The following is a 12,796-nucleotide window of genomic DNA, read 5'->3' on the forward strand; positions in this document are numbered from 1 at the left end:
ACTAAAAGAGAAGCCAAGAGTTGTGAACGCTGGCTGGAGTGACAATGATGAATTCAGCCCTTCCTTTGGTTGTTGTTAGTAATCATCAACTTGGCTCCGATTCATGGCGACCCCATGTATAACAGAAAAAATATTGTCCAGTACCGCACCATCTTCATGATCACGGTATGTTTGAGCCCTTCCTGAAAGCCCCCTAAAAAGTGCCTGGTTCTTTGAGGTGGGGGAATGGGGTTTCCTGATCTAAGAGCTGCAGAAGATGTTTTGGATGGCTGGTGGTGTTTGGTGTGCTCTGATCGCCTGTGAGGACCTGAAAAGACTAATCAGGTGCTTTGACTCCCTGAGCATCGGTTTCACCTTATTTCATTCATCGAATACTCATTGACTGGTGGAGCTCCAGAGACTACGGCCCTTAGACACCTTTCAAACCTTGAACTGTACCCACCCCTGAGGGATCACCTTTCAGCCAAACATTAGACAGCTCTATAAAGGGAATACTTATGAGGACCATATTCCTCAAAACCAAAGAAGGTAGCAACAAAGTTCAGAAGGCTGGAAGGGGCAGGAAAGAAGGCCAAACAGAAAGAAGGAACCAGGAGGAAGTAGAGAAAGTGCTGTTAAATTGAGGTGATTGCAACCATGTGATGTCATGATACAAAGTTGTTTAAATTGTTGAGTGGAAAACAAATTTGCTCTGTAAAGTTTCACTCAGACCCATATATATGTATATGTATATTTAATATTTTCTACCCTTTAGGATGGCTGTTATCAGAATTGAAAGCAGGAACACACAGATACTTGTACGCCAATGTTCATTGCAGGAGTATTCACACTATCCCAAAGAAGGAAATACCTAAATGTCCACGGACCGATGAACGAGTACACCAAATGCAGTGCACACACACAGTGGAAATGAACTTCGATACATGCCACAGCATGGCTATACCTAGAAATGATTGTGCTGAGTGAAATAAGACACACGAATCACTTCCTCTTGCCCATCTCTCTACAACACTCATCCCACTGTAAGAGTCATAGCAGCAGTAGAAGAATAGGCAAGTAGGCCAGTAGTTGGGCAGTCTTCCTTCTCGATCTGAGAGCCTCTGAATTTGCCTATTCACTACATTGGTCTCCCTGCACAGCCTGACATAGTATATCAGAAGTTTAGTGAGTGTTTTTGCTTTTAGGCAGAATTTTGTTGTTGTTGTAAAATATTTACAACAGACTATTAGTCATTTGACCATTTTTTAGGTGTACAGTTCCATGACCTTAATTGCATTCACCATATTGTACAACTATTATCACTACCTTTTTTTTAATCCCCCTTCACAGAAATTCAGCACCCCTTTCCACAGGAACGTCCCATTTTCCTGCCCCCAGACCTTGTTAACCAATCAACTTTGGTCTCTATGCATTTGCTTCTTCTGGATCTTTCATGTAAGTGGGACCATCCACTGTTTGTCTTCCTGTGATTGATTTAGTTCTCTCCACATGGTGAGTCTTACGGTGGGATGAGTACTCTGGAGAGGCACAAAAGGGCGGGATGCGATTTTGTCTGTGGATCTGGGAAGGCCTTTCAGCTGAACTTTTTGGCATGAGGAGGACCTCCTCCAGTTAGGGGAGTGAGAGGCGTAAATTCCACGGGAAGGGAACTGTTTCCTCGAGTGAACTGTATAGGGAGTTGTCCAGAGGCTCTGTGGGGCACAGTCCCCAAAGGAAGGCAGCTTCAGTATTTATTTTAGTTAGCCTCTTGAAAAAAAGTCTCTGGAGTTGACAGGAATTCTTCCAGAGCTTCGAGAAAAGCATGTGGGAACTGCCTTTTCTAGCCTCCTGAAGGGGTCGCTGCTGCCTCAGGCTGCAGCTGCGGCCTCTGGACTCAGCCAGTCCTTTCCAAGAAAACTCCTGAGGACAACTTTGCTGCCGTAGTGGTGGTGGCGGTGGTGGTGGGGTACACTCTGGCTGGCCCTTTCTTCTCTGAGGAGGGGGCTCAGCAGTGGCAGTGCCCTGGGACCTGAAGGAATCATCTGAGCTCAGTCAATGGCATTTGGGAGGTGGGGCATAATGGGCATGGATAGCTCTCTGTCTCTGGGTCACCACAAGTTTATTAAAATAAGAGACTATGGGTAAATGCTGCCATCTGTGTTGTTCCCCCATCTCCAGCAAATCAGGTCCCAGACTAGACTAAGGGGTTATAACTGCTTTAAAAACAGTCCAAAGACTTAACTGAACACCCAAACTCCCTGTGCTTCTAGGGCTTCAGATCCTTGAGTTCATTCCTCCTCGGCATCTCTGCTCAGGAAGGCGGGGTGGGCTGCTCTGTGCGCTAGAGGTGAAGACCCCTAAGTCTGCTCCATGGACTGTGAGGCCTCTAAGCCTTGAGCCCCACTGCGGGGCTCTGTGCCAAGAGCCCCCGTGAGCCATGGCCTCGAAAGGGCAGCGGTGATTTTCTTCACATAAATATATCACACTTAAATGAGTTTAGACAGCATGACATCAGAGAGTAATTAAATTGGTTTGGGTTGGAATTCCGCTTCCAATTCCTGAGTTCAGGTTTGTAAAAGATTTTTTCTGAGCACCTGCAGGCCTCTGTGTGTGTGTGTGTGTGTGTGTGTGTGAAGTATTTTCACTGGAAAGGATTCAAAACTTAAAAAAAAGAAGAAAGAAAAAAAAACTGGAGCGCACAGGCAGCATTACGCCATTCTTCCTTCTTGGAAAAATCCCTCAGCCTTATACAAGCCTCCTTCAAGCCCTCAGTCGGTTGTGCAGGAGAAAGGGGGCGGTCGGCTTTCTCCTTTCAAGAACGAGTTATTTTCAGCTGCTGACTGGAGACGGGTGCACGTCTGGATACGAGAGCATTTCCACTATGGGACTGGATACAAACACACACCCGGCAGACTTAAAGAGTCTCAGACTGAGGAGCAAGCCTTGCCCGCTGCTGCTACTGCTGCTGCCGCTGCTTTTGAGGGTCCACTCCTTTCATGGTGTTTCCTGCCAAACCAGAGGCACCTTCGCTGCTGCCGCCGTTCTCTTTGGTGCCGTGCAGCGGCTGGCCAGAGGATGAGACTCCCCAAACTCCTCACTTTCTTGCTTTGGCACCTGGTTTGGCTGGACCTGGAATTTATCTGCACTGTGTTGGGGGCCCCTGACTTGGGCCAGAGACCCCAGGGGGCCAGGCCAGGATTGGCCAAAGCAGAGGCCAAGGAGAGGCCCCCCGCGGCTCGGAACATCTTCAGGCCAGCAGGTCACAGCTATGGTGGAGGGACCGCCAATGCCAAGGCAAAGGGGGGCAATGGGCAGACAGGAGGCGTGACACAGCCCAAGAAGGATGAACCCAAAAAGCTGCCCCCCAGAGCGGGTGGGCCTGAACCCAAGCCAGGACACCTTTCCCAGACAAGGCAGGCTGCAGCACGGACTGTGACCCCAAAAGGACAGCTTCCCAGGGGGAAGGCACTCCCAAAGGCAGGATCTGTCCCCAGCCCCTTTGTGCTGAAGAAGGCCAGAGAGCCCGGGCCCCCTCGAGAGCCCAAGGAGTCGTTCCGCCCGCCCCCCATCACACCCCACGAGTACATGCTCTCGCTGTACAGGACGCTGTCCGATGCTGACAGAAAGGGAGGCAACAGCAGCGTGAAGTTGGAGGCTGGCCTGGCCAACACCATCACCAGCTTTATTGACAAAGGGCAAGGTGAGGGGGCGGGGTCGTAGGGGTACGGCTCTTGAGGGAGGGGTGTCAGCATGCATGGAGGGGCTGGCTTTCAGAACCCTGGCACTGCGTTGGTGGGAGACGGTGTGTGCGTCTAGCTTGGGGTGGGTGTCTGGGACTTACCTCCCATGTACCAGGTCCTGGGATGATGGCATGTCAGAGCTGGAGGGCACCTGGGAGTCACCATGACCAGTTCCTGCAAGGTGCAGAGGGGGACGCTAAAGCCCAGAAGGGAGTAAAGATCTATTAAGTCACACAGCCTTTTGTTGGCAGAGTTGGGGACTCTACTCCAAGATCCTTGATTACCAAGCCATGCTCTGTAATTCTGTGGATTGGCCAAACGTTCCAGGCTCCAGGGGTTGTAGGTTTTCTCAGGTGGCAGAGAGAGGAGTGAATCTCCAGGTGGTTTCTCAGCTTTGGCCTCAGGCTAGGGTAGGTAGGGGTGCCTTGGAGTCATGGTTCAGTGTTTAGCTATGTGGGGAGGCAGTAGTCACAGGGGCTAACCCACACTGTGACCTCAGGAACGCCAAGCTGCCCTGGAATCTCCATCTGAACAACTCTGGGGTTTGGAACGGATGGTGAAGACTTTCTATCTTGTCCTGGCAGAAGTAAACACAGACAATCCAGGGGAAGACCTGTGACTCCCATTCCTCCCCCTGATGGCCCGGTATTACTGTCTTTGTTGTCTCTCTAACCTTGCTGGGTGATTGCAGTGAGTCCCTTCCCCACCAGGGCCTCAGTTTCTCCCTAAGTGTGAAGAGAATGGTGAACCAGCAGATTGTTAAAGTCGCTCTTGGACGTGCTGTGGTTTTGGAAGCCCCCAGACGTTGGTTGGCAATGTGGGGGAGGGGTCAGAATGGGAGAGACTCCTCATTAGAGCTGGCCTATAGGGGAATGATAGGGGGTGGAGGGTGGGGGAGGTACAGAGGCAGCAGGGCTGGCTGAGGTGGGGGACGTGGCCTGGCTGCTTGCCCAGCCAGGGAAAGCTGTGACCCCTTGGGGGCTCATAAAATACATCCTGTGCCCCCCAGCACTAAGGGAGCTTGGGGAGGGGGTGATGGGGAGCTTAAAGGCCTAATTAGTCACCTTCTAGGGAATACATGAAAGCTCCCCAATGGCAAATTGGTATTTTGGAAGGAGGGCATGCTGATTTGGACATACTACTGAGCCTCTTGGTACACAGTTTTACAGTTAGATACACACACGCTGAATCACACACACACATACTTCTACCGTACACACAGGGATCGTGCACATACATACCCTTTATGTAGTCCTACAAGTGCAATCATACATACATGTCACATACATTAGCTTTCATACTCAATCATACACACGCGCACACACACAAACTGTCACACACACTCACAAAAAAGGGTAAAAGACATATATTATAAATCATTAGACTAAGATGAATGGGGCTCACTCTGTGACCATAGGCAAGCCACTTGCCCTCTCTGTGTCTCATCTATCAAACAAGAGCACTAAGATTGCTTTTAAGGCAGCGGTTCTCAACCTGTGGGTCGTGACCCCTTTGGGGATTGAACGACCCTGTCACAGGGGTTGCCCGATTCATAACAGTAGCAAAATGACAGTGATGAAGTAGCAACGAAAACAAATTGATGTTTGGGGGTCACCACATGAGGAACTGTATGAAAGGGGCATGACATGAGGAAGGTTGAGGACCACTGTGTTAAGGTCTAGTAGAAGCAGCTGAAGATTGGGTATAAAAAGTTCTAGGCTAAGCTCCAGCTCGAGTTTTTTTCCTAGCTGGGTGAGCAAAGTTACCTCCTCTGTGGAAAGATGGGAAATGATAACTCCCACCCCATTGACCTCATAAACTAGGTAGCGAATTAGATCATGGCGGAGAGAGGAAATGTAGAAGGCAGTTAGGAAGCTGATCGATGGAGCTCGGGTGCATTTAGGTCATTGACATAAGTGCTCAGAATCACAAAGGAGCCTCAGCTTCCCCACAGCCACGTGGAGAGAAACAGTCCTGTTTGCTCTGCGGACTAGGAAGCTCCTGGTGTGGAGAAAGGCTCTCCGTGGTTTGGATCTTGGCCCCAGTCAGAGTAGGGAAGAGGTTACAGAGAGCTAGTTCTGCGGCCGTCCCCTGAGACCTGGAGGTGACTGGCGCCCTTGCTGAGGGTGTAGGGAATGACTTCTGGGTCTTCTTTCCAGATGACCGACGCCCTGTGGTCAGGAAGCAGAGGTACGTGTTTGACATGAGTGCCCTGGAGAAGGACGGGCTGCTGGGGGCCGAGCTGCGGATCCTGCGGAAGAAGCCCTCGGACACCGCCAAGCCAGTGGCCCCCGGCGGCGGGCGGACTGCCCAACTGAAGCTGTCCAGCTGCCCGAGCGGCCGGCAGCCGGCAGCCTTGCTGGATGTGCGCTCCGTGCCAGGCCTGGGTGGGTCTGGCTGGGAGGTGTTTGACATCTGGAAGCTTTTCCGAAACTTTAAGAACTCGGCCCAGCTGTGCCTGGAGCTGGAAGCCTGGGAACGAGGCCGGGCCGTGGACCTCCGGGGCTTGGGCTTTGACCGGGCCGCCCGACAGGTCCATGAGAAGGCCCTGTTCCTGGTCTTTGGCCGCACCAAGAAACGGGACCTCTTCTTTAATGAGATCAAGGCCCGCTCTGGCCAGGATGACAAGACCGTGTACGAGTACCTGTTCAGCCAGCGGCGGAAACGGCGGGCCCCGCTGGCCACCCGCCAGGGCAAGCGGCCCAGCAAGAACCCCAAAGCCCGCTGCAGTCGGAAGGCACTGCACGTCAACTTCAAGGACATGGGCTGGGACGACTGGATCATTGCACCCCTTGAGTATGAGGCTTTCCACTGTGAGGGGCTTTGCGAGTTCCCCTTGCGCTCCCACCTGGAGCCAACGAACCATGCGGTCATCCAGACCCTGATGAACTCCATGGACCCTGAGTCCACGCCCCCCACCTGCTGCGTGCCCACACGGCTGAGTCCCATCAGCATCCTCTTCATTGACTCTGCCAACAACGTGGTCTATAAGCAGTATGAGGACATGGTTGTGGAGTCTTGTGGCTGCAGGTAGCAGCACTGGCCCTCTGACTTTCTGGGTGTCACTCCCTGCCCCCAGGATGCTGCTCCTGAGACCCCCTCCTGGCAGTCCTGCACTCATGGAGGGGTCAGGTAGCTGCAGCGAGGCGCATCCACCTGGCCTAAAGGAGAGGAACCCCCACATCTTGCTCACTTGCTGTGTGACTTGGGACAAAGGTCCCTATGCACCCACAAGTGGTCCTCTCTATGGATTTCTGCCCTCTGCTACTCTGATTGGCAAGGACAGGCTTCCACCCCCTGGAGACAGACTTTGAATGGGACTGAGACCCAGGAGACAGTGTTTTCCCCTCCAAGGCTCAGTTTATGGGTCTCCTTGGCCTCTGGATTCTCCAGGGAGAGCTGGTGCTTTCCTGAGCCGCATCTCTTGGGAGAGCCACGGGTGCCACCTCTTTCTCCAATCACCGATGACTGCACCACTGGGGCAGATGATATGCTGGTTGGGCAGGGATGGGGGAGACGGGGAGAGGGTTTGGGCAGGGGCGAGGCATTTGAAGCTGTTAGACTGTTAGATTAAAATGTACATCTTTGAGATAAAAAGCAAAACTGTGCCTAAACCTGTGACAGATTTCTTGTTTGTTCGAAGGGGGCCTTCAAGAATTTCTGATCCAGGGAGGGGGGTCAGGGGTTGCATATAAACTGCTTCTAGGACCTGCTCTTCACCCCCACTCGCTGACACTGAAGTGGAATGGGACAGCGAGTACAGGCTGAGCACCTCTAACCCCATTCTGTCCCTTCCAAGGGCCTGAGCGCTGGAGCTCCATCTGCTCCACTGGGGCCTGGCAACAGAGTTCAGTTTTCTTTCTGACATTCCTCAATCAAGGTTGTTGTCTCTGAAACAAATCCCTAAGTGGGAGGGAAATTAGGCGTTGGATTTCCTCTAAAATCATCCCCCACTCCATTTGGTATCTGCCCTAGGTCCACCTCTACACACTCACAGAATCCACTGACCACCATTTAAAGGGCCATCACCTGCCTCTCCGCTGTGGAACTTGGACAGCTGGTGATCTCCTCTTCCTCCTTTGCTGGGATGCCTTCTTGTTGCTGCTGACCACTGTCCCTCATGTGATTTGTGGCCCTGTTGCCCACCTTCACTATTCCTTACTACTGACCTGTCACCTCCCACCCTCCTAAAGTCTACATGTTAGGTCGGTAGCCTCCCCAGTAACCCCCACAGACCAATGCCAGACACATCTTGATACTGTTTCCTACTTGGGGGTTGGCCCACATTCAATGCTCACTTCCCTTCCTTAACTAGAACCATTTGGGAGGCATGGGACATAAACTCTTGGGACACAGGTCCCTCTGGTGGGGAAACTTAGGGGCCTGGGGCCTTGGGTTGAGAGCTCAGGACCAGGCTCTACTTGGCTAAAGAAAGACACAGGGAGGAAGGGAATCTAGGCCTCTGGGCCCCACTGAGGGGGCCTCAAATTTCCCCCTTCTTCTTTCCAGCAGAGTTTTTGATGCCTGGGGCGCCAGAGCTGTTTCAACAGCAGGGGTGCCTGCCCAGCTCTTGGCAGATCTTGTGTCCCTTCCCTTTAGGCCTGAAACCTGGACTGTTAGGAGCTAAAGTAAGAGCCCAGTATAGGGAGCAGCCTACCTTAGAGCTGCCTCCTTGGCTTGGAGGCGGTTACCTGTTCCTGAGAGGCCAGACTAAGCCTGGAGCCTCCTGGCCAGGCTTCGTTGTGTTTGGCTGGCAGTGGGGTTGGGAGCTCTGGAAGTAAACAAAGGAGCTGCCACAGCAGACAGAGTTCTGGTGTGTATGAGAGGAGAATGAGCCCAGAGGGAGGTATGAGAAAGCCAAACGAGTGGGCTGTGGATACAGGGAGAGCAGTGTCAAGGCTGGGTGGCTGGAAACCCCAGGGCAGAGAGGCAGGGGACGCATGGGTCACAGGTGGGCTGGATATCAGACTCATTTAGTTCCTGGGCTGGGTGTCCTTGATTTCTTGGAAAGTTCTGATAGAAGCGGAGCTGCTCCCTGCCTTTGCCCCATGCGAGAGACTTCCGTCGGCTCAGCCACAGCTCTCTTCCTGCTGAAGGCCGGGGCTCTGATTCGACAGGTGTGGCTCTGGCTCCAAACTCCAGGAGCTTCCGCTTCTACCTCCATCTGCCCTAGAATTATCTTTCACAATAGAGTCACTCAGACTGTGCTTTTCACTGGGGAACTTGGAGAGATGGCGAGCTTCCCATTCTTTCCCACCCTGGCTGAGGAGATCAGATCCAATCAGTGTGATGGAAACAGCGCTTCCGATTTATCAGATCTGTTTCACTGTTTCCTGGGAAAATGTCCTCCACCTGGCACCCACCTTCAGTCTCAATCACAACTAGCTGCATACCTGTGCCCCAGAGGATACAAGGCATGCTTTAGAATTCACTAGAATTCTCTTCTTCATCGTCTCACAGCTCTGAAGATTTCAAAGTCTGCCCAGGTTCAAGTTTCAGATCTGTCACTTAAGGCTGGCAGCTTTGAGTAAGGAGATACATTTTCTAAACCTTTGTTTCCTCGTTTGTAAAAATCAGCGGGGTAGAAACAACATAGCTATCTCATGGGGATAGGTGCGTTACACTCTATTCTATAGGGTTGCTATGAGTTGGAATCTACTTGATGGTAGTGAGCTGTACTTCACAGGACTGGGAGGATTATGGCAGGTACTTGACACAATATTTGGCACATAGATGACAGTCACTCAATCTTATCTGTTATATCATTCTTCAAACAACCTTGTAGAGCAGGCAAAAACAAATACCTCATGCTCTTGAGTCATTGCTGACTTATGGCAACTGCATAGGACAGGGTAGAACTTGCCCCTGTGTCTTTCTGAGAAAAACTCTCTTTATGGGAGTAGAAAGCCTCATCTTTCTCCCTCAGAAGGGCTGGTTTTGAACTATTAACCCAGCAGTTAGCAACCCAACTCACGAACACTATGTCACCAGGGCTCCTGTAAAGGAGGTGAGGCAAGGAATGTTAAGCCCATTGTTATACAGATGAGGAAGCTGAAACCCAGAGAAGGGAAGTGGCAGAGTGGTAATATTTGCCTACAGGTCTCTGCCAGTCTCACAGTTTTGTCCAATCTCGTCACTCTTCTGGATTCCTAGTTCCACTGACCCCAGTCTGACCAGCAGTGGAACTAACTTCCTGGGTCTTGGCTCCCTAGTCTTACAAGTATCTCCCTGGACTCTTCAGGGAAAAAGGTGCAGAGTTTAGAGTAGAGCCAAGGAGAGACCCTGAGAGGGGAAAAGAGAGGGGCCTCCCAGTCCTCTTAGCCACCTGACTCCTTCTTGTATATAAAGAAGCCTAGAATCATGATAGGACTTTGGGTAGTATGGATATCTGAAAGGCAAGCACCTAGTCCTCAAAGAATAAGGGAGAATGAGAGGGAATTTGATAATGATAATGAAACAAGGATAGAGAGTGGTATCATGAGGGTATCAGCATTAAAGGAGAAAATGCGTAATTTTTGCTTTTTAGCAAGAGGTAGAGGAGCCTGTGACCTGAAAGAACACCTGAGACATGGGGAGGATTGCTGGCCTACTACAGAACTCGAGAGCAGGGGATGCAGATGACTGAGCAAGCTTCCGAATGAGAAGGCTGCAGAGGGTGTAGTTTAGAAAAGCCAGGTTCCAGGAAAGTGAGTACATGTCTAAAAGATTTGTCAGGAACGCAAGGATGTAAGGGAGTGTGTTAGGGTTCCTGGAGAGGAGAGAAGGTGTGGACCAATCCTGCTGTATCTCTCTTCCAGCACCTCGTTTTTTCTTTCTTTTTCCAACAGCTTTATTGAGAGATAATTTAGTTCACTTTTTGTGCAGCAAATGGTACCATCAGGAAAGTGCAAATGAGGAGACAAGTTCTCAAGTTATATATCTGATAAGAAACTTGTGCCCCCCAAAAGAAACTTGTGTCCAGAATATACAAAGAACTCTTACAACGCAGTAATAAGAAAACAAACACCCAATTTTAAAGTGCGTGTGCAACTGATCAATTTAAAGCCTACAATTTAATGGTTTTCATAAAATTATAGGGTTGTGCAACCACCACTAACTGCATCACTACAATCTAATCCACTCTCTGAAAAGAAATGCCACCACCAATTCCCAGGCTCTGGCCACTATTTCCAATCTACTTTCTGTCTTTATAGATTTGCCTATTTTGGGCATTTCGTGTAAAAAGAATCACTCACTATGTGATCCTTGGTGATTGGCTTCATTCACTTAACAGAACTGTCTTAGTTATCTACAGCTGCTATAATAGAAATACCACAGGTGGATGACTTTCACAAATAGACATTTGTTTTCTCACAAGTTAGGCAGCTAACTGTCGGAATTCTGGGTGGCAACTCAAGGGGAAGGCTTTCTCTCCCTGTTGGCTGTGGAGCAAGGTCCTTGTTTCCTCCGAGCTTTTGCTCCTGGGTAATCTTCCTGTCATTTGACATTTCTTTCCCTGTCTCTGCTAGCTCACTTGTTTCTTTACTCTCTTTTATTTCTCTGACTAGAAGACGTGCCTCACTAAAATATCAAAGACAACCTATTCTCGAGTGGGATTATAACCATAAGCATAGAAGTTAAGAATTACAACACATATTTCCGGGGGACACAATTCAATCCACAATATTCCACCCTTTGGCGCCTCACGATTCATGTCTTTGTCACATGCAAAATACATGCACCCTTTTACATCATCCTAAAAGTCTAAAATCAGTTCTCAAGTCCAAAATCTCATCTCCTGAACCATTGAAATCAAATATGGGTAAGGAGTTAGGCATACGAGGGGATACCAAAAACACCCTGGAACACCCCCTCTCCCCACCACCAAGCCATGTATTTACATTTTTTTACAAAACAGCCTTATCACTTGCAACGTACTCTCCATTACACTTAATACATTTGTCAAATCTGTGATTCAATTCTTGGAAACATTTTTTAAAATCGTCTGTTTGAAAAAAAAAATCGTCTGTTTGAATGGCTAACAGCACCTCCCTCATTTTTTTTCTTAACCTCTTCCACATTGTCAAATTGCTGTACTTTTATGCCTTTGTTCATTCGAGAAAACAAAAGAAGTCGCACTGAACGAGGTCAGGTGAGTAAGTGGGTGGAGCAAGAGGCATGCTGTTTTTTTGCCAAAAACTGGCACACTGAGATGGCTGAGTGAGCAGGTGCATTGTCGTGGTGGCAAAACCATTCTCCCATCTGCCACAAATCAGGCCTTTTTTGTCGCACACTGTTATGCAATCTTTTCAGAACCTCTAAATAGAAAGCTCGATTGACAGTCTGACCTGGTGGAATGAACTTCAAATGCACTCTGAGTCGACATTTTCATCTGTTCTGGAAGTAGATGGATGTCCAGAACAAGGTTGGTCCTCAATCAATATCTGACCTTTTTTGGAACCAAGAAAACCACTTGTACACTTGAGTTTTTTCCATTGCGCTGTCCTTGTAAGCTGTATTCAACATCACAATAGTTTCTGTGGCATTTTTCCTGAATAGGAAACAAAATTTCACAGCCACACACTGGTCTCTTAAATCAGCCATCACAAAAAATTAGGTTTGAGTGAAACTACTTTTACGAGAAAATTTACTGTGACCAGAGAGAATCTTCCCAGGTGACACCACTGAGTGCCGTAATAGAAATAACTCAGAGCGAGTTGCTTGATGCTTGTCTAGTGGGGTGGGGCGGGGGTGAGGGTTGGGAATGCCTACTACAAAAGCTCTGCTGTGCTGAGCACAATTCCAGTTTTTTTTGGCACTCCCTTATATTCCATCCTGGGACAAAATTCCTCTTCATTTGAGAACTTGTGACATATATAATATAGGTTATCTTCTTCTAAAATACAGTGATAGAGCAGGCACAAGATATACTTTTATTTTACAAATGGGAGAAATTGGAAGGAAAAAGAGATAAAGGGCATTAATTAAGTCCAAAATCCAGCAGAACAATTTACATCAGCTTTCAAGACATGGAAATAATCCTTTGTTCTCTGAGACCATCTGGGGCAGCAGTTCTCAACTTGTGGGTCGAGATGACC

At 49.3% G+C, this 12,796-nt stretch overlaps 1 protein-coding gene across 1 annotated transcript; it reads left to right on the forward strand.

The window, feature by feature from the left end:
* The first annotated feature begins 3,054 nt into the window (after nucleotides 1-3,054).
* On the forward strand, nucleotides 3,055-6,753 carry GDF5 (growth differentiation factor 5). Its single transcript, XM_004697951.4, has 2 exons — nucleotides 3,055-3,679; nucleotides 5,879-6,753. Exons 1-2 carry the CDS (start codon nucleotides 3,055-3,057, stop codon nucleotides 6,751-6,753), a joined length of 1,500 nt encoding a protein of 499 aa, XP_004698008.1.
* The last annotated feature ends 6,043 nt before the right edge of the window (nucleotides 6,754-12,796 follow it).

Source organism: Echinops telfairi, unplaced genomic scaffold (assembly GCF_000313985.2).
Source record: "Echinops telfairi isolate 266 unplaced genomic scaffold, ASM31398v2 ScPeMD7_5592;HRSCAF=6446, whole genome shotgun sequence".
NCBI lineage: Eukaryota > Metazoa > Chordata > Mammalia > Afrosoricida > Tenrecidae > Echinops > Echinops telfairi.

Excerpts from the sequence above, each read along its gene's own strand:
- GDF5 (XM_004697951.4), top strand. The coding sequence starts at position 3,055 with ATGAGACTCCCCAAACTCCTCACTTTCTTGCTTTGGCACCTGGTTTGG. Across the intron at positions 3,680-5,878 it reads CTTTATTGACAAAGGGCAAG|ATGACCGACGCCCTGTGGTC; the intron begins GTGAGGGGGCGG and ends TCTTCTTTCCAG.